The sequence below is a fragment of the Alosa alosa genome, chromosome 2 (genome assembly GCF_017589495.1).
Source record: "Alosa alosa isolate M-15738 ecotype Scorff River chromosome 2, AALO_Geno_1.1, whole genome shotgun sequence".
In the NCBI taxonomy this organism is placed as follows: domain Eukaryota; kingdom Metazoa; phylum Chordata; class Actinopteri; order Clupeiformes; family Clupeidae; genus Alosa; species Alosa alosa.
Genome location: NC_063190.1, coordinates 29,808,038 through 29,832,385, shown reverse-complemented (window position 1 = coordinate 29,832,385; position 24,348 = coordinate 29,808,038). Strand labels below are relative to the sequence as shown.

General features: G+C 41.3%; 2 protein-coding genes across 3 annotated transcripts; one reads left to right on the top strand and one right to left on the bottom strand.

Annotated features, from left to right (window-relative positions):
- The first annotated feature begins 1,907 nt into the window (after positions 1-1,907).
- On the top strand, positions 1,908-6,395 carry prob1 (proline-rich basic protein 1). Its single transcript, XM_048230219.1, has 2 exons — positions 1,908-5,019; positions 5,271-6,395. The coding sequence occupies exon 1, from the start codon at positions 2,109-2,111 to the stop codon at positions 4,854-4,856; it is 2,748 nt and encodes a 915-aa protein (XP_048086176.1). The 5' UTR covers positions 1,908-2,108; the 3' UTR covers positions 4,857-5,019; positions 5,271-6,395.
- On the bottom strand, positions 6,392-24,334 carry slc23a1 (solute carrier family 23 member 1). 2 transcript variants are annotated; one of them, XM_048230228.1, is made up of 14 exons: positions 24,173-24,334; positions 23,247-23,393; positions 23,003-23,160; positions 22,777-22,865; positions 22,586-22,653; positions 16,438-16,619; positions 15,971-16,091; positions 13,545-13,701; positions 13,178-13,325; positions 12,981-13,086; positions 12,453-12,582; positions 12,105-12,248; positions 7,484-7,579; positions 6,392-7,294 (listed from the first exon to the last, which is right to left on the bottom strand). In XM_048230228.1, the coding sequence occupies exons 1-14, from the start codon at positions 24,263-24,265 to the stop codon at positions 7,029-7,031; spliced, it is 1,905 nt and encodes a 634-aa protein (XP_048086185.1). In that variant the 5' UTR covers positions 24,266-24,334; the 3' UTR covers positions 6,392-7,028. The 2 variants fall into 2 exon arrangements, with proteins under 2 accessions (XP_048086185.1, XP_048086192.1); XM_048230235.1 differs by lacking the exon at positions 24,173-24,334 and adding an exon at positions 23,957-24,090.
- Between the last annotated feature and the right edge of the window lie 14 nt (positions 24,335-24,348).

Sequence of the window (24,348 nt, the reverse complement as noted above, 5' to 3'; positions counted from 1 at the left end):
GTGCATGACTCTTCTTTTTGAAGAGTTTGATGAAAATGGATCCGAGAAACCCCTCGAACAGTCCGAGAGATCTCTGCCTGAACATTTACTGAAAGGATTAGGCTCATTTTGTTCTTTTTGATCAGGTTCGTACATGACTTTTCCTATCTCTTGCACCCAGTCAATGGAGATGCGCCTATACATGCCTGTCTTGCACTGAAGAAACTGAAGCCGAGCTCACTACAGTCATAGAGAGGTGTTTGTCATCACGTGGCTGACACATATTATATTATATTATATACAAACACTAGAGGGTATAGTAGAGTATTGAGAGTAGGTTTTGTAGTTGCTTTGACTCATACTTTCGAATATGGAATATCACTTAATTTTGTATGCATACTCAGTTTCTAATCTAGGGTTAAAGTAATGACCCATGACAAAACAAAGAAACCAATATTATTATGCTTTTTATTGATTGCACTGTAAAAAAAACTGAAATAATAACTAAAACGATTCATGTTATTTCAGCCATGTACTGTAATTTAAAAGTATTCACCTTCTTTCTTTCACTCTCTCACTCCCCCTCTCTCTTTCTCTCACTCTCTTGCTCTGCAGTCTTGAAAAGTCCCCTGATTATTAGGGTTCCTGCCAGAGATAACACTGTGCCAGTAATAGACTGAGTGGCTTCAGTTGCTGATCTCAAATCCTCCCGCACTGACCAAACGTTCCTGAAACATCAGTGAACCTGCTTAACCAGTGCCATGTCAGAGAGGTCATCTCCCTGTGACATTTTTGAGGATGCCATCCAATCTCCTTGTCCGATGACAGAGGAAGAAGATGGTGATATTGACAGTATTATGGATGACACATGCAGTTCATACTGCACTGCTGTCTGTTTTCTAAGTGACGATGATGAGACTCCAGAGGAAAAAATATACACCCCCATCATAAGCACTGTAAATCTCCTAGAAGTCAGGATTCCTGCACCTGTACAAGAGTTCGACAGTAAAACTGCTGTACTTCCTGCACCTGTACAAGAGATTGACAGTAAAACTGATGTACTTCCAGCACCTGTACAAGAGATTGACAGTAAAACTGCTGTACTTCCTGCACCTGTACAAAAGATTGACAGTAAAACTGATGTACCTCCTGCGCCTGTACAAGAGATTGACAGTAAAACTGCTGTACTTTTCCATCATGTACAAGAGCTCGACAGTAAAAGTCGTGTACTTCCTGGTCCTGTACATGAGATTGACTCATCTGCTATATCACCAATGGCCAGTGATCCACACATTTCAAACAAGTCATTTTCGGTGCCCTCCTCATGTGACCCAGTGGATACCTCTGTTTTACTTGTCTCAGCACCACAGACATCCAGCTTAACTCATCATGTCTCACCAACACCTGTCACAACAAATGAGACTTTGAGAAAAACAGCACATGAGTCCACCATCAAAGCTTTTCAAACAGCTAAAGTATTTCTGTCAAAGCCCTCTCAATCCCCAAGAATCAATTTCCTATTGAGAGATATAGTTAAAGTCAGCATGACCACCCATACCGACACCAACACCAACACCGAGGCAGGATTCGGCATTCTGCCTCCTCAGTCCAATTTCAACACTATTTTGATCACACCCAAGGGAAATCAATACAACCGGGACGGGGCGAGGGAAATCAGTGGCACCGTGCCAACAGAGGTGCCCCCGAAACAGGGGCCATGTCTTGCAGAGGTGGCTGGCAACAATATGGCTGAGGGGAGCAGACTGTACCACCGAAGCCAGCCTATGGAGGAGGGCCTGGCTGGGGTGGGGGAGGGTCAGGACACGGTAGCCAGTTGCGGAGTGGAGCAGGCTGGACTGTCAGTCAGGGACAGAAATAGAAAAGCGTCTGCAAGCTGCATCTCGACACTCACAGCCAGTGCACGCAGGTCAGGAATCCCGCCGCACTGTTATTCTCAGTGTAACCTCGCAACCGCGCAGCAACACCAACCGCACAGTCCTCCTGAATTGCGGAGGTGGCAAAAGCAGAGCGGGCAAGTCGCCTGGAGGTCTAGAGTGCTCCCACAGAAACTCGCCGGCAGCTCTAGGAAAGACTTCAGCGCCACACAGCAGAGCAGTGGACAGAGCAACATGGGCACGAAGGGCAGCGAGACTGACAGTGAGGTCAAGACTCTGAGTAACCTGCCAGCGAAGACATTCTCCAGTCCCGATGCAAACTACTTGGATGTTTACAACCTCACGTGCAGGTCTGCCTCTCAGCCTTACATAGAGAGCACTTTCAATGGCTGGACAGAAGACCAGCTTTCCTTCAAGCTGCCAATGGCTTTTTCGCTGAGCAATCACAACACATCTGCGTGTTCTGAGGCCAGCAGTGTCGAGTGCATTGATGTGGCCCTGGAAACTCACGAAGAGGTGCAGAGAGGCAGCATGAAGACAGTCCCCAAGAGACAGATTCAGCTTAAGAGGAAGGACGTGACAGAGTCGAACGCCAACGAAAACCACAACGAGCCCCAGGAGGCCCCTCCGGCACCCAGTCGTCTACGGGACATCTTCCAGCGTCAGCACAGCACGCCGGCAGCCTTTCATCAGGAGTCATATGGGCCCGAGCAGAGGTCAGTTCAGGCTGAACGCAAACAGAGGTTGCAGAAGTCGCTGTCGCTGGATGAGACTTCCAGCCGAACCAAAATGGCTTCCTGTCTGATAAAGAATGTCTTGTCGAAGAAGATGCAACATGAGCAGGGGGTCCGTAACACCGAGGTGCAGGAGAGTGCTTTTGCCACTGTCAAGGTACAAACCATGAATGACCATGATAATTATCAGCTGCCATCTACCAAGGGAATCTCCACCGAACCCATCACAAAAATGAGCCCAAGATCAAGTGCACCCTCACAGCAAATGGTGCCCTCACACAGCCCCCCACTGAAGGCTCCAACCGGCTCAATCAAAGAACACATCAGCGTCAACGCAAAAACCCAACAGAAACCTGTCACCAAGCACAGATTCAACCCCTTCCACTACGGACCCGGATTGGCCGAGTTTCAGGATGACAGCCCAGAAATAACCTCTGTTATGGACAGTCAGAAAGCAGAGAAGGCAAGCCCCAGAGACGAGGCAGCGCGGCTGGCTTGCTGGAGCCCGGGGGAGAAGCTATCCTGTGACTCAGCAAAGGGCAGAGCCTGGAACACGAGTGCAGCGCTAAGCAGGTCCACAGGCTCCCAGGCCTGCCTGAAAGCCACACCCGAGGAATGCTGCGTGGGGAAGGGGAACCATAAACAACAACACGTCAAGAACCAACTGCCAACACCCAAGGCATGGGAGAAAGATATTAGGAAAGACAAACAGTCTGGCAATGTAGAAATGCCGGCAAGCCCACAGAAGTTGCCTGGCCTTCTCTCAGATCTGGAGATAAGTTCAGATGAAAGTAATCAGGCTTTGACTCCTGAGAGCACGACAGGGGCTGGAAAGGAGCCGCTTGTAGAAAGAGGGGACATGAAGGTACCAGTGCAATTTGGCAATGTGAGTACACACGACAAATTAAAAGGAATTGCACCAGTTCATGTGGTCAGGGATGTGAGAAGTCTGGTGAAAAACACATATAACCTCTCCTTTCGAGGGCCTGGCGATGCACTGCAGGGACTTGAAGAAAGCCTCAGTGTTCTAAAATCGGCCACACCATTGTGCAAGAGAACAGGTGATAAAGGCAACATGTTCGGGTCTGGAGACAAACAGCTGGGGAAGAAAGCCAAGGCATCACCACCTGTGCAGGCGGAGAAGACGAGGGATATAAACTCTCAACACAACAGCCCCCGAGGAGGCCTGAATAAGCGTGACACGGGATTTACAAAGGTTAGTCCCAACAGTCTGTCCGCTGCCAGCAGCTGTCTCGAGTCCAACGCCATGGAAGGAATGAACAACAGCGGTAGCTTGAGCAAACTTGACGCTCAGAGTGACAACTCAAAATGTAAACACACTGACCAGGCGGAGAGGCCTCCGCAAGCCTTACCGGAACCTTATGACAAGCTGCTGACTGATGGAGAGGTGTCAGACCACAGGCAAGAGCCACTTGATAGAGGGAATGGTCTTTCCGAAGAGCACTTACAGCCACAGACGGTGCCTATGCATGGCTTCGCAGCAGCATCGCAGTGTTATACATCTGTGCTACCCCAGCCCCAGGGCACTCCAGCTTGCATGCTCACCGCAGCCATCACCCCCCATGCCCAGGTCTTGCCCACGTACTACTACAATGCCAATCCTCTGAGCTACCCATCGATGTCCCCACATGTGAGCTTTGTGCAGGGTCCTGTGATACTCCAGACGTCAGCTCAGCCCATGTCATCCACTGGGCCCAATCCTCTGGTGAAGCATGTATCAGAGGATGGCCAACAACCAGCCATGAATTGCTACACAGATACTCGTCAGAGACAGAAGGGTTCCCCCAAGCAGTTTGGAAATGTAGATCCCCGGGGTGTCAATGGTGAGGCGAAAAGGCCCTCTCCCGAAGCTCAGCCTTACCTGTGCGGCACCCAGAAACTCGTCCCAGTACTGACGTCTGAGGGCCGACGCAGCAGCGCTGGTGCGCTCTACCCTGAGATGATGGCAGGGGGTCAGGCGGCTCCTCCACCTCGCCATCTCCTGATGGACCCTGAGACCGGGAGGTGCTTCTACGTGGACGTTCCCCCACAGCCACAGCGCAAGATGCTGTTCGACCCCGAGACGTGCCAGTATGTGGAGGTGCTGCTGCCCCAGCAGTCAATGCCCAGCGCCGTCATGTCCCCGCTGCCCAGTGCTATGCCATTCTCCTTCCCGACCGTATACACCCCCAACTGTCTGCCCTACCTGCAGTCGCATGCACAGGTGCTGCCCCACCCAGGGCCCTGAGGTGGTCATCTGGACGTGTCTGGAGGACTGGGTGTTGAGGCTCCTATAAGCTGCTTATAGAGATTTACCATGTGCTGTGTGGGATGGAGTATGTGTAACCAATAATGGAAGCGTTTTATGTCAAATCTGAAGAATTTTAGATGTGGGCACATCTTTCAATTTGGTGAGTTCATATTATTCGTCTTCTCCTCCATATCTGCAAGACTGAACTTGTAAACATCTAAAATATTGTTTGATAAAAGCAAATTGGGAATTATTAGGAATCATCTTGAACAGTTACATGATGGATGAGTAAATGAAACAGAAAATAGAAATGTGCTGAATCAGTGTAATGTTAAGTGAAACTAAAAACTGAAAAACAAACGAAGGATGCCCTCACCATTGACATAAAGTGCTTTCCCACACTGGTTGCAGATGTTCTGTCCCACTGTGTTGGAGAGGATGATCTCTACTTGAAAATAGGATGTCGCTGAACCTAAAGGAAGTGAATGTACTGTACATGTAACAGTCTACCTCTGAACAGGATTGTTACGAATTGATACATAGACACACACTAAGAGCACGCAACAGGAAAAAAGAAGACATGAGTAGACAAGAGTTTGACTTCCTACTTGGTTGAAGAATGTGTCGGTGAAGAGGACGTTGTTAAAGGTGTAAAAAGGTTGTCATGCTTACCCAGACTAGCATGTTTCAGTGGCAATGGTTGAAATGATTTCTGTGGTTGTGTAAGTGACAGATGGTGTGGTGCTCACTTGTGGTCTGTACAGTAGATGTTACAAACAAATATCTGCACTTCCTTGAACTAACCTTACAGTAAGAATTGAGTGACTTAAGAGTTATTATATTTTTGTATATGGTGTTTATGTGGGTTGATATGTAATTGTTGAAATTGGGCAATGTGGACTTTCTTTTTTGTGGGGGGTGGGGTGGAGGTCGAGTGGTTGGCGTCAAAAAGACTATCTCTCATTCTCACCATTGTTTACTGGGAGTGTTTTTCTTAATTATAACTTATATGTCACTAAGATATTTATATAATGTCATTGTTTTGATACAGAATCTCTCAAATTAATGTCAGGGGATCAGAGTTGCTATGATTGATCAGTTGTAGTTGACCACTGCAACATGCCCCTTCTTAAATCAGTCCTTGATACATACAGAGCTACACCGGATGTACTGTGCTATCTACATTGGATTCCATGGAACACTAAGCTACTATTCAATAATATTTTTCAGTTCATGGTAAAGATGGCTTAAATAGTCACGTATATTACAATTTCTTTGTATTCATAATAATATTTGTAAATAGTGGATACTTATTGTTGATTGTTATTCTTTCGTACACAGTGACACTATTAGTATGTGCATCTGAAATGTTATATTTGATTTTTTCTCTCCTAATACAGACAAATTGCACCTTTGTACTATATTCCATGCCTATGTTATAGCTTTCACCTCTTAAAATGCTGCATAACTAACAACACTGATCACTTGAATTAGAATTTTGTACACTTAAGAAATAAATAAGAAATACATGATGAATTCCCTTTGTGAATTTATTCTCCAATTGTGAAATATAGTATAAAAATGGTAGATTACATAATAATGAAATATAGGCAGAAATGTATGATGTTTGTGTGTGCCCGTTCTAGTCTGAATTAAGACCTGAACCAAGTATACATACTGTTTTTACATTAACAAAAGTAGGTTGTGCATTAAAATAGAGTCCTTTTCACAACAGACAATAAAAATCTAGCAGACAGCACTTGGTAGGTGAGTGCAGCCAACTATCGCCAACTATCATTCTGTGCCATTGTAGGCCTGTTGTTGTTTATTTAATACTGTATAAAATAAGACATGTCTCGTGAGGATTAATGACATCCAATCTGGTCCAGCTGTCCCAGAGATTAGTTGGGACAACATGACTTGGACCCGTACAATGAACTTCAATTACCCCAGGTTGTCAGTGGGCCCAGGGCAAACCGTGCAATCACAACTAAAAATACCCATACATACACTGTATACAAACAATATAATGAACTTATTTACTCACTTTTTAAAGATTGATAAATAAGACATTATTGATAATACTATACAGTTTATCAAAAATCTGGGCAAACTTCAGTTACCTATAAAAAAGAATGTATGAAAAAGTTTTACAGGGGATAGGTGAGGTTATACTTTAGTGGACGCTACTTTTACAGGGTAATCTGCCTCTGCCACCTCATCATTGCTGAGGTCCTCCGTCCTCTGCGCCCTGGCCTTGCGCTTAAGCCAGCCAAAGCCTCGGAAGCTGGGGCAGATGGGCATGCGGCGCAGGCAGTCCAGGCGCCGTACGCAGCTCATGCCGATGGGGAAGTCGTAGGTGGACGAGTCGACTGAGCTCCCGTTGGAGTCGCTTTCAGACTTCCAGTCCAACAGTCCACGCTCCTTCTTCGTCCCTGTTTAAGACACAAATGAATACATCTGTACCATGTCTCGTTTCGCTTCAGCTGTTTAAATTGTTAGATGTTGTAATGGAAAAGAAAACATACAAAAAACAGTGCCTTAAAGCAGCTTCACAAAAAAAGAGTACCTTCATGGTCAAGTTATTTTGTGAGAAGGTATTTTCCACAGGCTCTGCAACATACCTGGAATGGTGTTGTCCAATACAAATGCAAGGAAACCTCCAACAAACATCTCTGTTGTCAATAAAACAGTGAAGATTTGGTCTAGTTCAGGAACACCTAAGAAAGAAAGAAAGCACATTAACAGTACATGAGTACATAAGTCAATAGGTTGCTCTCAGTCAGAATTTAATCTAAAGTTCATGTAATGTCTTGTCTATATATATATATATATATATATATATATACAGTTAAAAACAAAATTATTTATACCCCTGGCAAATATTGATGTAATGTTGATTTTCTCTTGACGAATTTGTTTGTTCTGACCGAAAATGATGCTGCCACATGCCAAAAGTTTGTAAGACTATGGGCTGTATTTTGCACCCTGGCGCATGGCGTAAAACTTGTTTTCCACCGGCGCAAAGTTTAATTCCTTTTTTTGCATGTTTATTTTTAAACAATGCGCCCAGGGGTGTGGCAATTAACAACTTAGGGAGTGGCCTGGCGCATTGTCTAAAAATCGCTATTGTACCGGGTCAGAAGTCTATGGCGAGTTGTTTATACCGGTATGCTATTTTAAGAGCGCATTGTCAACAGTCATATTGACGGGTGCACAACGCACCATCCTTCTATCATCCATGAACGCACACCAGCGCACATCCATGCAAAACATTACAAATTGCACGATTGCAATGGGAAACATAATTAAAATAAAGATATTACGAAATACTGTACATCTCATGATGAGTAGTTATTCACCATCATTTGCAAATTGGTAATGACGGTTAAAAGTGATTAGGGGAGAGGCGAGAGACAAGTATGGAGCACAGCTGAAGTCGCACTGTCACTAGATATAAGCAACTCCTCTGCAGGATAAATGTTGTTTTATTCAGTCATTTGAGCAACATTAGGGTAAGTGTTGCTTTTTCCAGCCTATGTTTTCGGTGGTAACCCATTGTCAGTCAATAGTGAAAGTAACATCTGACATTTAACTGTCTTGTCGTTGACTGACTCCTTGGTGAAGTTAGTTTCACTTTGCCAATGAGTTCAAATAATAGACAAGTGCAAATGCGTGAAGGCTATGCTAGGTTTTAGTAAAGCATGGTTTAAGAATGACTATTCCATACGGTCTCGACATATCGCGCGTTGCGCCGTTAAAGGAAATGACAGATGTCATTCTCATTGGTTTAAAATGATGTTACGCCCCAAACACACCCATATGACTGATTATAAAACCTAGGAACACCTTGTTGCGCCATACGCTCCACGTTTGATAACAAGACCCCTCCCAATGTGAACTGGACATCCTACTAAATGTGAATAGACGTTTGACTAGTGACGATGCACTTTAGAATGTCATGATAGGGCCCATAACTGTCTTGTCATTGACTGACACACCATGGTGAAGTTAGTTTCACTTTGCCAATGAGTTAAAATAATAGACGAGTGCAAATGCGTGAAGGCTATGCTAGGTTTGAGTAAAGCATGGTTTATGATCTTGCAAGCAGACTCCTTCAAATGCGCTGTTGACTGTCAAAATACCGATGCATTCTTTTACATCGCGCCTTAAAGGGAATGACAGATGTCATTCTCATTGGTTTAAATGATGTTACGCCCCAAACACACCCCCATGACTGATTAAGAAACCTAGGAACACCTTGTTGCGCAATGCGCTCAACGTTTAACGAAAACACTCCCAATGTGGACTGGACATCCTACTAAATTTGAATAAGCTTTTGACGAGAGACAATGCGCTTTAGACGGTCATGATAGGGCCCTATGTGGTAGAAACATGGAATGAAAAAAAGATCGTTTTTTTATCTTTTTAAACATTTTTACGAAAAATGGCTTTTCCAAAATGATTCATACCCTTTTTAAATGCTCAATGGAAACATCTTTATTTGTCTTCAAAGCTCTCAAAATGGTTCTTATAATACCTACCAAGCCTCTCCATGTCTCCACAATGATTCTAGACCAGAGGTTCCCAAACTGTGAGGCGCGCCTCCCCTGGGGGGCGCCAAATGATTTGAGGGGAGGCGCGGAAGGTTGATTCAAAAAAGAAGGAAAAACGTTTATTTCATGTTAGAACTATCTATGTTTTTTTTTTTCAATGATTATGTAATTGTCAACATTATAAAATCGAAATAAATCATAGAAGAGATGTAGCCTATACTAAATCTTTGGGATAGTGGAAAGTATTATTGATCCCTATCCTGAGTGAGAATGTATTGTGCCAAACTTCATAACGTAATTTAGCAACAGTGCCGCCAGCCGAGCTAGCTGCAAGTTACCAGTGAACGGTAACTTGCAGCTTGGAGCTTGAGCTCAGCAGCCTTACAACACTGTTTACAGCTCTTCGAGTCACGGTAAAATGTATTTTTTGGTACATAGCTAATTTAGATACACTTACGGTGTGGGTACTTGCGTTTCTTTAGGAATCCGACAGCTTGGTTTGAATAGAAATGAATAAGTGACACATACACAACTACGTTCCGATAGCTAACAGATTTGTCACATTTTATCGCTGCACGAGCCTAATATGGGCAACAAAGCCAAACGTCAAAAATATGATGAAAACTCATTGCATTGCATAGCATAGTGTAGCACCGATTTAAGTGGCTTAACTGAAGTGAATATCATTAATTTTCAAATAATTGTTGGGGGCGGAGGTGTCACTGTTTTCAGAGGGGAGGCCCACATTGATGGAGTTTGGGAACCCATGTTAATCTAGACCACACCTTTTTAACAGCAATCCAGGTTTTGAGGCGATTGAACGATTATTTACCATCACTTTGGCCTTTTTTGACTGATTGAGGTCTGGACTCTGCCTGGGCCACTCTAAAATGTTGACATTGTTCTATGTTAATCATTTCTTGCCTTGTTTGGCTGTATGTTTTGGATCATTGTATGGTTTAATGGTCCAATGATGCCTATTGGGGCAGGTCTCTTGGCACACTGTGTGATCTTTTTCTCCAGAATCTCAGTGTAGCCTCTCGCTTTAGTGTTATTACTTAAAAAGGGTATGAATATTTTTGGACTTGCTATTTTTCATAAAAAAAGATGAAAACGCTTCCAATTCCATGTTTCTCCTACATTGTCTTACAAACTTTTGGCAAGTGACAGTGTCATTGTCAGAACATATTGATAAAGAGAAAATCAGCATTAAATCAATATTTGCCAGGGGTATGAATAATTATGTTCTTAACTATATATGGTAACACTTTATTTTAATGTGTCGCTATTACAGTGTACTTACCTAATTAGGTACAGTGGTACAACCTGTGTAACAACATGTACTATCAGGTACTATCATTGTACTTGCATTATGTATTTGTGGGTACCTACATATAGTTGTTACATTGTAATACTGAGTGCTTTTACAAAACTTTGCCAATTTGCCTAAATTTTCATCGAGGCAAAGAGCTGACCTGAGACCTGCTGGATGGGATAAATCGGGTCATGATCGATTTGATATACAAAGCATGCTTAGCTCCAGTCAAGGCCTCATTGTCTTCAGTGTACATGTAACAGCTGTGCTGCTACAACCTTGTTACTCTTTGATACAGTGGAATAAACTGGAACAGGTCTTGTCTTGGAACAGGTCTACTAATTCACATGTACTGTGTGGTGTAACAGCAGACACGTTTCAAAACATCAATTACAGGATGCATAACATCATTGACAGGATGTATATATGTAGATGTAAGTACATAACTGGTACACTTTATTTTAATGGGTTTATTCCACTGTACCAAAAGAGTAATAAATGTGTACCAACACAGTTGATACATGTACTACAGTATGTAGGGTAATGGCAGCCATGTTCCAAGACACTAATGACACAACATACATGTAATATGTAATTGTAAGTACTTAACTGGTACACTTCATTTTAATGGGTTTATGCCACTGTATCAAAGAGCAATAAGTGTGTACCAACACAGTTGATATATGTACAGTACTATGTAGTGAATTAGTAGACCTGTTCCAAGACATCGAAGACATAACATACATGTCATATGTACATGTAAGTAATTAACTGGTACACTTAATAGGTTTATTCCATTGTATCAAAGAGTAACAAGGTTGTAGCAGCACAGCTGTTACATGTACACTGAAGGCAATGAGGCCTTGACTGGAGCTAAAAATGCTTTGTATATCAAATCTATCATGACCAGATTTACCCCATCCAGCAGGTCTCAGGTCAGCTCTTTGCCTCTGATGAAAATTTAGGCAAATTGGCAAAGTTTTGTAAAAGCACTCAGTATTACAATGTAACAACTATATGTAGGTACCCACAAATACATAATGCAAGTACAATGATAGTACCTGATAGTACATGTTGTTACACAGGTTGTACCACTGTACCTAATTAGGTAAGTACACTGTAACAGCGACACATTAAAATAAAGTGTTACCCTATATATATATATATATATATATATATATATATATATATATATATATATATATATATATATATTAACAGAAGGTGTGTTTAATGGAAAACAAAACAACTATGCCTTCAAAAGCTACAATACAGTCCCTTAAAGAACAGCTTCACGAAGAAGCATAGTTTCATGATCAAATAATAAAATAAATGTACTCCATTACATAATTTTATCTGTTAACAGTGAATTACCTGTTTGGATGCTTCCTGGATGTGTGTCCAGGTAATTGGGCAGCATGAGTCCTGAGAACATGGAGAAACCGAGAACAAAGAGATTCCTGGAGGAGTTGAGATCCACATTCTGCAGGTTTGACAGTCCCACAGCTGTTATCATTCCTGGACAAAGCAAAACACACAGTCAGGGTACTGGATATCTGGGTATACATAGACATACAGTACATATGCACCGAAATGGGATCTAACCACTTCCAAAATGTCACCATAACAAAATGCTTTATCATCTCAATACTGCAACCTAGTGGGCATGTTGTGTAATGCAGTTGATGACCACATGCCATGTGAAGGATGTCACATCCTCACCGAAAAGGGTACAGAACATGCCACCAAGAATGGGGTCCGGCAGAGAGGCGAACAGGGCTGTGAACTTTCCCACTGTTCCGAGAATGAACATAATAATGGCACCGTACTGGACCACTCTTCTGCTGCCAACCTATTTAAAGGAACAGGCCATGTAAGAGAATATACTCTTTTGTAAAATTACACACAAGTTTTTTTTTAATTTGTCACACAAGCTGTGTTTCAAATTCCATGTCTATATGGCATACCAAATAGGGCAAGTAAACAAGGCAAAGGATGCAATCTAACACGTGAGAGCTCTCAGGACTGATAGGACTAAATATTATCTCAATGGCCTTTCATCTGACACAACCTTTCATCACTGATAAGTTAAGCCCCTGAGAGATACATATCCCAAGCTCTGTTTATACCTTCACATGTGACTATAGCTCCACTGTTGAAAAATACACTAGCTTTATCACAGTCATTAACTAGACTAAGATACTATTATTGTAGATTATCTTTATAACTTCCTGTCATTAATATGGCTACCTTAGTAATGCCCAACACTCCGATATTTGGACTAGAAGAGGTCGAGCCATTTCCTGTGCCCAGCAGACCTGCTATGATGCAGCATATGCCTTCAGTGAAGATCCCCCTGTAATGAGGTAAGCATGACCGCAATAGCACATTACTTTATCTCACCCTGACTTGTTCAAGCTCGCTTAACATTTAGATTAAGTTCTGACCTGTTGATGGCGTGAATAGGGGGTGGGGGTGCCCCCGAGAGGCGGGCACAAGCGTAATAATCACCGATTGACTCGACGATGCCAGCTAGGGTGGCACTGAACATGCCCAGCACCCCTGCAACTGTCACCGTGGGCAAGCCCCATTGGCCTAGAAATCACAAGGAAGCACAATTACAGAAATGGCAATATTGACACTTCCCTTAAAATATTAAAAAGATCTATCTCATCACAAGTATGCTACTGCATATTCAGATGTTGATTTGTCTGGTTTGAAGTGATACAACAGTGTGGTTCCTTTGGTCACTACTGACTAATGTAGTGGAATAGCATAGTGATATGGTCAGGCTTTAAATAATTTGCTCCTCACATGGGTAGGGTATGCGAAACCAGGGGGCCTGAGACATGATCTCTCCACGGGCATCAGTCCGAGCCTTAAAACCGTAGTCGTTCGGGTCCGATGGAAGAAGGTCAGTCAGGGTGAGGATGTAACATATCAGCCAAACCACCATGATGGCTATGATGATCTAAACAGGGCACAAAGCAAGGTTCCGTCCTAATGTTGAATTAAAAAAAAACTATACTTATTTTATCCTGTGTCAAGATAAACTATGTAATTTCTGCAAGTTTGATATACCTCTAAAGGGCCATTCACATTCAGAACTATAACTATAATAACAACTATTTATAATCATTAAGTGACCCCAATGATATTGTTCTTCATGTCGTTATCGTTAGTCTATTTGACACCTTTGAACTAACATAACTCTTCTAACTGTCTTTTTAATAGCCACTGTAAGAGCAGTCAAAGTCTAGCCTATAGATTAGGTCAAAAACAGATGACTAACACTAGAAGGAAAGCCAATATCTATATAAAAAAATCTGAGCATTTATGATAGGGGTGAAAAATGATTAAGCTTTTGGGTTTGTGGTAAAGTGCAAAATGTGTGGTAATACTTTACAATAATAGCCACAATTTAGCATTAGTTAAGCATTAGTTAAGAATTAGCACACACTTACCGGTAATTAATCATTATTTATTTCTAAAACATTACTTCAAGATTAACAAATAATGGATACATATGCTTTTTCTGAATACATTCTTATTTACTAGGGTTTATCAGTGTGTTTTATTTAGATATAAATTAGGAATTCCCAATTTCCTAATCAGCTACATCTGTGTACAATTAATTGTGTTAATATGTGCAAGTAGTACTTCACTAAAATATAGTTCCTTCCTAATGAACTAAAGATTATGTTAATGTGACTTTGGGTGAATACTTCACTTATTTCATTGCCAATTCAATGTTATTCAGACTTCATACATATAGGCCTACTGTTTGCTAGGTGGTAGACAGTACTGTGTGCAATGAATAAATCTCCTTCTCAGGCCCTGTGTAGGCTCTTTCCCTGATGTTGCAATGGAGAGGCCTGTGTGTGAACACATGATGAATTCATCATGAATTCACCTTTACTTCCCGCTTTTGTGTACCCCAAACTAAAGTCACATAATGATACTCATTTTGTCATGATTCCTTAGCATAACTTCACTAGTAATATGCATTTGTTCAATAGTTTATTATTACCTAATGTGAACACATGAATAATTGATCATGAAATCACCATTACTTACCGATTCACCTGAAGTGACATCGACATAATCTCTAGTTCATTATGAATTCATCATGTGTTCAGTATGTAAACATTAAGAATTATGAGTTGTACCTTATGAATTCATCATGAGTTAATAATTAATTCATCATGAGTTCAGTATACACACACATGGAATTATGTATTAATTTACTACTTGCACATATTAATCATACCCTAGATTAAACTATGTAGGAAAAGGGAATTCATCATTTATAAGAAAGGAAAACACACAACTCTATTAATGAGGAAAAACGCATTTGTTAATCCTTAAGTAATGTTGGAAACATAATAATGATTAATTAAGTGGTTGTTAATGCTTAACTGATGCTAAATAGTGTACCATCATTGTAAAGTGTTACCCTATTTTCAGTAGTACATGAAACAGGAAAAGGTCCTGACAAAAGTACAGAAACAATTCATCCAGATAAACATGCATGCATAATATGTAACACCATATGCTAGAAAACAACTAAAGTCTATAGACTATAGCTAGTCTATAGGTTTAACTGCCACACTAGTCTACTACATATTCAGTAATTATTACACGGCTCTTCACAAGACAAGTAGAACGCTCCATTGGCTTGAATGGGATTTCCCAAAGTTCTACGGTAAAATATATTCATGTAATTACCGCTGCAAACATATAATTACCGCTGTCAATGGCAACGGGTTTTGTGCTTCTGATACGTCTTTCATATCACTACAAAAGAACTGGAACTTCATTCAAAAGTGAAAGCAGACGGTTGATCAGCTGTGTTCTAAAGAATGTTTGATTCAAATTCAGCGTGTGTTGATGCGAACTATTTGTTTCTCAGCAAATGCCACGATGAACGGTAACAAATAGGCTAGGCTATGTAGGCTAAAGTCATATCTTGGGGAGTTTATTATTTCGTTTTGGCAAGTAGCCGTGTAATAAGCGGGATAATGTATAGAACGCCGGTCATTACTGGGAAAATAAGTCCCTTCAGGGCGGAACAAGACCCCTCCACTGCGCGTCGGGGTCCGGTTCGCCCTGTCAGGACTTAATTTGCCAGTAACGACCGGCGTTCTATACATTATCCCTTAGGCTACTTAATATGTAAGTTATGTAGAAGTGTGTGACAAGAATCTTGAGATATGTCATGAGTGTGCACTGGTTCTGACCGGAAACATCTTGAATATCTGGAATTTGGTTGTAGTGCAGCCTTTCTCCCTGCTGTAGGTTGGTATGGGTATAGACCAGTTTCTCCAGTACTGGGCAAACAGCACTATCAGGAAGATACACCTTGAAGAATATCACACATAATTGGACTAAATTACAGGACTTGGATTAAAGTGCTACAGGATCTAGTATTAACATCAATATGAAACATTTATCATAATTATAGAATTAAAAGTATTATCAATATGATACAAGTCTTTCGTCAAGGCTACAAGTTGAGGTGGGAACAGAAAAGTATACAATAGATGGATACTTGAGTTGTTGAACATAAGAGACAAAATATCAAAGAAAGGACCAGAGAGAATTGAGGAAGTGAAGTGAAGAAGGAGAGAAATGAGAAGGAAAGAGGAGAGCTGAAGAAAACAGAAGATATTCTAGCAGAGCAGAACAGAAGAGAGGGTCAACCTACAGCGCGGACAGACCCCAGTGGCTCCCTGCCCTGTCCCCTGCGGTGTGGAAGACAGATAGTCCGATGAGGGAGATGGTAGGGGTGACTGTCAGGGGACCAATGGCGTTCAGCAGCAAGCCTGGGAGCCCCAGGAAACCAATCACAACCTCAACCAAACTTGACACGATGATGGCGCCCTGAATCTGCAGATCCCACACCAAAGAGAAAGTGTTAAAAGTAAACCTCTTGTCTACCAGACATCATCCATACCATGTATGTATGTATTATGTATTACATACATACTGTACCTTAAATTCACATTCAGTGCCAAGGCTGTCTCGGTGAAGACCAATGTATACACTGCTGTTCAAAAGTTTGGGGCTCACTTAGACATTTCTATCCCACTCCATTATAGTCAGATTACCAGCTAACTGCTTCTTCCCCACATGGTTCTTTGCATGAGTTGGAGCTTTGCTTTGGGTCACTGTCCTCTTTTTGGAGGAAACTGGATTCTATCAGGCACCATCCAAAGGGTGTGTGGCATGGCATTGCAAACTGGAGTTCCAGCCTTCTTTCTTCAAGATTCCTTTTATCCTGTACAAATTCCTCATTTTTACTATTACCAAAGCACATAACAAATTCAGACCATCACATTCCTTGCACCAGATGGAGTCAAACACTCCTGCAGCATCTGTTTGATGTCCCATGAACATTCTTCTTTCTGATCTGTTCAATTTAGCATGGACGGATTATGAACTTTCGGGCCCCTGGGCTTGGGAATCGGTTCCAGGTATCGGTAAGGAACCGGTTCCAAATGTTCCGATCCATCGGAATCGTACACATCCAAACGTTAACGATTCCACTAACGATTCCAATACAAAGCTTTGTTTTACAAATGTATACTTTTTTAGAAATTTTAAAGTATTCAACTTCTGTATTGTTATTGCACACTTGAAATTCATTCTCTAAAACCACTTTAAATTAGACATTCAAAGCCAACAACTCTCAAAGCCGTCCTATAAGTGTTCAGCAAATGGTACAGGAATCGATATGGGAATCGATAAGGAATCGCATCGACAAGCAGACTCAACAATGGCATCGATATCGATAATTTCTTAAAGATGCCCATCCCTAGGCCCCCCCACTAATTGTCGCATATATGTGTGTGTGTGTGTGTGTTGGGGGTCCTCCCCCAAAAATGTTTTAATTTGTTTGATGTGATTTCCTGTATTGTGGTCATTTTGGGGATGGCCAATACTAAATTCAATCAGATTTATAGCCTACATCCTGATTTGTTGATATTGAGGCAATGATTCCATGCAAAGGCTTGGGCTTCAGGGCCCCCTGACCCCTTGGGCCCCTGGGCCTGGGCCCGGTAAGCAGTAATCCATCCCTGCAACTTAGATTTCTTTAGGCCCTTTCATACTGTAGGGGCTTTTTGCAGTTCCTATAATCCCTTCCTTCGGACACACATTCGGACAGGATGGAACTGGAGATTATTGAGTTCCTCTGACTGCAGTTCCTATAACTATTTGAGATCCTACCTTGGGGTAGGGTCTTTTCCCTGTGCATAGGAACCTTGACTGATGTACATGCCAATTTGGCCAAGGCAGCAGAAGCACCATTTTTAAAAGGTCTATAAAAATAATTCAGCCTGTTTAAATTTGCTTAACAAAATAACTGCAAGAGAAGGCTGCAGAGGCTGACTATTGCCACACATTTTTCTAATACTTCCTGAAACCATGAGCTTCTAGTTTTTAAATAAAATTCAGTAAACATAGTAACTAAATAGCAATGCTATCCATTTACAATCATGTAACAATTGGGCTACTAACGTGTGTTAAAGGAGAAATCCAGCGATTTTTTCATGGATCGTGATCACTAGACGTCACCGAGTACTGTCGATAGGAAACAACACGACCAAAATCGGTGCTACTGAACTGGAGTAATGGCCAGTGCTCCCAGTGAGCTACAATGCTAGGTCTGGGTGCATAATCTAAACGTGCCTTTTTGCCTCTTAACAGACTCAAAATGTCATTAAAAGGTCTATGCAACATGAACAGGGTCCTTACGTGACAAAACAATGCATTTTCTACTCATTAGTTATGAAGAAACCGTTTAAATTCAAAGTTTGTACTGTCACATCTGCACACTACTCTGTTTACCTTTTCCTGCAACAGCTGAATTCCCACGATACTTCAGCGAGAATAGAGCTAGCTTTCAGTAACGTGCAAGTCCAGGTATCATTTGGACCGTTTCCATGTAGTTACATAGTCATTAATATGGTCATAACCATTACAGTGCTCAATTACCTATTTTGGAGGGGAAATAAGTTTTCATTGGAACACTGGCATGAGCTCGTTTGGGCTTTCCTGGAAAGGACTGATGGAAACTGAGGTATGTGACAGTACAAACTTTGGATTCAAACGGTTTCTTCACAGTTAATGAGTTGAAAACGTGTAAGGGCCCTGTTCATGTTGCACAGATTTTTTAATGATATTTTGAGTCTGACAGGCAAAAAGGCAGGTTTAGATGATGCCCTCAGATCTAGCATTGTAGCTCACTGGGAGCTATGGCCATAAGCTGCAGCTACTCCAGTTCAATAACACCAATTATGGTTGTTTTTTTTTTTCAGTACTAGGCGACGTCTAGTGATCCAAGAGCCATGTAAAAATCGGCCAGATTTCTCCTTTAAGTCATCTACTTAAAGATCTACTTCTACATCTACTTAAGAGTTCCTGTTTGCGAATGCAAACAGAAAAAAAAAGCCCTAGGAACTGTGTATCAGAATGTCACCTATTACCGACCGTCCCGTATTTCCGACCTGTTACGTGTATGTGTCACTTAATATTCATTTCTATACAAACCAAGACGGCGGATTCATAAAAAAAAACGCAAGCACCCACACCATAAGTGTATCTAAAGCTATGTACCAAAATTACATTTTACCGTGATTTGAAGAGCTGTAAACAGTGTTGTAAGGCTGAGTGTACAAATGGCAACGAGAACTCTAGGTCTAACCGTTGTGCCGTGAGAAAGGTCGGAAATAGGCACCCACCAGCCCAGCACTAAACTCTGAGTGTGGTAAACAAAATTGGATATTTCAGGAAGTAAAAGCCCCGTTAAAAACCAAACCAGATTTTGTTCAAATCTACACACCTATGGCTACTGAAAAATGTAAGGTTCATTTATCAAATGTTATTTTGAAGTATTAAAAAACATGAAAACAGCCGGTAATTGGTGCTTTTACGATAGTTCTATAGGGTACCCTCCCCAGTTAGTAGTAGAACTGTGTTCTTAAAACTGTTGTGTCTGAATGCGCCATATGTTCATAACATCTTGTTCCAGTCTTCCTCTGTCGCCTGTGTGTGTTCTTTTATTTTTATTGGCCAGCCTAAGATATGCCGTTTTCTGTCTAGAAATCCATCATTCAAGACACCTCTTCTGTTGAAGTTACCACTGGTGTTTCGTGGGCACTAGTGAAACTGCCAGTTGAGTGAGGTGTCTGTTTCTGTATTTGTCCTCTTACTCAGTTGTGTCCTCTTATTTCATTTGTCAGAACATGAATACTTAATGACACAGAAGAACACTTTTCAGAAGAAAATTCAGTTTCTGGACATTTCATGCCTTTAATTGTGCTTCAGTGCTTCTTTAATCAGGACTGCATAATTGCAAGGGTTTTCTAATGATCAGTTAAGATCTTTTAAAATTATAAACTCAGATCAGCATTCAGAATGTGCCACTGGAACATAGGATGGATGGATGGTTGCTGATAATGGGCCACTGTACACTTATGTACGTAGATATTGCATGAGAAATAAGCTGTTCCTTCTACAATAGTAATTTTATTGATTAATGGTGTCAACACATCATATTTCTTTATTATTTAGTGTTGTTTTAATGGCCAAAACTAGCTTTGGCCAAAACTAGCTTTTGAATGGTAGTGTATTTATATACCCTCCAGAATTATTGCCACCTCTGCTAAAGTTGACTAAAAGCCCGTATAAAAAATAATGTGTTGGTGATTTATTGTAATCTCACCATGAAAAAAACTTGACTTTTTTGTTCAGCACCTGGGATGTGCACAAAGTCTCCTTGTAAGTGAATTTATTTAAGTTAATCAGAGTGTCTGTGAACTTGCAGAAGTAGTTCATTACTTTTTTTCACTATGGTATGAAAATAAAGTCACAAAGATGCTAAATCCTCTAGTCAGTTTTCAACATCGGAAAGACAAGAGAATACACTAAATTTAAATAAAAAGAAAGTGTGTTGACATTTGTAAGTCAGAGAATGTCTATGACAACTAGGTACTTAGTTGAAAATGCCTATATTTAGAGTTAAAACAATTATTAAAAGGTTCTAATCATCTGGAAATGTGACAAACATGCTTGGACAAAGACCCATGGTTATCCTACCCCCACGTACAGTATGGAGGATGGTAAGCCAAAAATTCCATAAGTACCACGGTTGGAGAGTTATAGACAAAGGTATCATCTTGGGGTCACTAAGTCCCCCAAAAAATCTTCAAAATGGACCTCACTGCTAATAGATTATTTAGAGGGCATGCCAGGTAAAAGCCTGTCCAGTCATTTAATTACCAATGTAAACAGCAGGAGTTACTGAATGGTACAGTGACTTTGTCTGGAAGTGTGGTCTATTGTCAGATGAAATGAAAATTGCGCTCTTCGGCTAGAAACACTTTAGGGGCCCTATCATGACAGTCAAAAGCGCATCGTCACTCGTCAAAAACGTATTCAAATTTAGTAGGATGTGTCCAGTCCACATTGGGAGGGTTTTCGTTATCAAACGTTGAGTGCATGGCGCAACAAGGTGTTCCTAGGTTTTTTAATCAGTCATGGGTGTGTTTGGGGCGTAACATCATTTAAACCAATGAGAATGACATCTGTCATTCCTTTTAACGGCGCAAAGCGTGATGTCAAATAAATGCATCGGTATTTTGACATTTAATGGCGCATTTGAAGGAGGCTGCTTGCGAGACCGTATGGAATGGTCATTCCACTAAACCATGCTTTACTAAAACCTAGCATAGCCTTCACGCATTTGCACTCCTCTATTATTTGAACTCATTGGCAAAGTGAAACTAACTTCAGCATGGTGTCAGTCAACGACAAGACAGTTATATGCAGTTACTTTCACTATTGACTGACAATGGGTTGAAAACATAGGATGGAAAAAGCAATATTGCTCAAATGACTAAATAAAACAGCATTTATCCTGCAGAGGAGTTGCTTATATCTCGTGACAGTGCGTCTTCAGCTGTGCTCCATACGTGTCTCTCGCCTCTCCCCTAGTCACTTTTAACCGTCATTACCAATTTGCAAATGATGGTGAATAACTCACTCATCATGAGATGTACAGTATTTCGTAATATCTTTATTCTAATTATGTTTCCTATTGTAATCATGCAATTTGTAATGTTTTGCTTGGACGTGGCTGGTGTGCGTTCATGGATGATAGGTGCACCCGCCAATATGACTGTTGACAATGCGCTCTTAAAATAACATATAAACAACTCGCCATAGACTTCTGACCAGGTGCAATAGCGATTTTTAGACAATGCGCTAAGCCACTCCCTAAGTTTTTAATTGCCACACCCCTGGGCGCATTGTTTAAAAATTAAACGTGCAAAATAAGGAATTAAACTTCGTGCCGGGTGGAAAACAAGCTGAACACAAAATCAAGCTTCGGACATCTCAGTCCCCTGATCTAAACTCCATAGAAAAACAGTGGGGTGAGTCAAAAAGGAGAATGCACAAGTGTAGACCTAGGAATCTGGACGATCTGGGGAGATTTTGTAAAGACAAACAGTCTTAAATCCTTTGCTTTGTCTTTATGGGGTGTCATAGGAGAATATTATGATTTTTATGTTTTATTGGCAAAGGGAGGCTTAAGAAGGTATTACAGTATTACAAGCAGGGTGCCAATAATTGTAAGCGAAGTGTTTTTGTGAGACTTTCCTTTTTCTCAAAATAAATTTGCTTCCCTTCAAGGTTGGATTTTTCTTAATTTTTTTTATTGTGAGATTACAATAAATCACCAACAGATTATTTTTTACTGGTTTTTAGTCAACTTTAGCAGAAGTGCCAATAATTCTGGAGGGTACTGTATATATTAGATATATAATATATATATATATGACCGTGATTACCTCTCTGATCCGGGGGTGCCAGACGTGGGCGGTGTTGAGAGGCAGAGTCCAATTCCCATAAATCTCCTCTGTGAAATTATCAGCAAGTCAGCAAGATGGCAGTACTGTGATTTTACGAAAGCTAAGCTATTAATTGTGCTCCATTTATTTCTAATCTCAAAAAAGTGGATGGGATATGGACCAAACTGTACCCTCAGGAGGACAAGTCCATCTATCCAGCTTCAGAATGGCCTGAGCAGGGATGAGAAAGGCAAGTGCACTGGCCTGGAACAACGGAAGCCTGAGGGTGACAAATTCAATTCTTTCTACCTCAATAATTCTTAATTTATAAACACAGACACAGACACATACACACACACAACAGACTGACATACAGCCAGACTGACACACACAAAAAAAGACAGGTTGTGCTTTCACCTGACACCAAAAGTGGTCTGAATGAGGGTGGTAATTCCCACACAGGTGAAGATGGTTCCCACCAGTGCGCTGACTGTGGACTGGTCTCGCCCAACACACATGGCCTCCGCCAGCAGAAAAGGCACGGCTATGGTTCCACTGAAGCATGTTAAGTAGTGCTGGACCACACAGAGACAGCATTACCAATCACAACACGCCAGACAAATCATACAGAGGAACAGCATCTACACATGAGTGTAAATACCTGTAGGCCAAGAAGAGCACAGAGATACCAAGGTGGGACATCCTCAATCCGGTAGATCATGTCAAACCCTGGCTGGGGCTTTGCAGTGGGAGACTGCCTGCCTCCTTCAGCAGGCTGCTCCGTCCTTTCTTCATCCTGGCAAGGATCCTAAATTACACAATCACACAGTTCTCAGAACTCCCTCAACTGAGACGGGACCGGTAGGTTTAGACAATTGCTCAGGTTGAGATATGCTTCCAATAATAATTTACTTGAAAACAAACAAAACAGAAAGTTAAACTGGGGCAGCTGCAGGACAGCGGTCAGATGAGCAACTGTTACAATATTTTTTCCCAATAAATTTAAAACTGTCACATCCATAACGCTAACACAATCAATGCCATTGTATTTAGTTGGCGTGAGTTTTGCGTGGAATTGCCAAAGATATTATGTTTTGATGGATGAATGGCCTTGTATCTTATGTTTCACAACCACACAAATGGAATTAGTATTTACTTTGAATACTAATGATGTCTTCATTACCGCAATACAGACATTTGCCATTTAAAAAAAAATCATTCTATTTACACTGAGGCATTATAACAATTTTAACAATTGCAAAGTGGTACAAGAAACCAGGTCTTATCCTGCAGCCACTGAAACAAATAACTTTTCATTTCCATTACAGACCTCATGAGCTATCTAAGCATAAAACGTGACATATTTTTTACCTTGCGGTCCAGTGTGCTGTCAGTGTGATTCATTGGTGTGCTGAATAGGTGTGTATGCCCAAGGCTGTGTGTTCCTGTCTTTGAAGACAGCTTCTGTTTGTACACATGCGCTCTTCACCTCCTTTACTGAGAAGACCACCACTGAGTGATACAGAGGTGTGAAGGTGTACAAGTTAGTCAAGTTAATTATCTCCCTTCTCTCTGGACTTTACCCACCACTGTCCAGTAGAAGCTGCAGTGACTGTATTCCTTCGCAGAAGGTTTTCCGCTGAGAGAAGTTGGAGTGGGAGAGTGAACCTTTGGTAACATATAAATATATATTATTTTTCTTTTAGCCAGGTGTGATATGTAGGGGTATCATTGTAGGTGGCAGATAAAGACAAACAAGATAT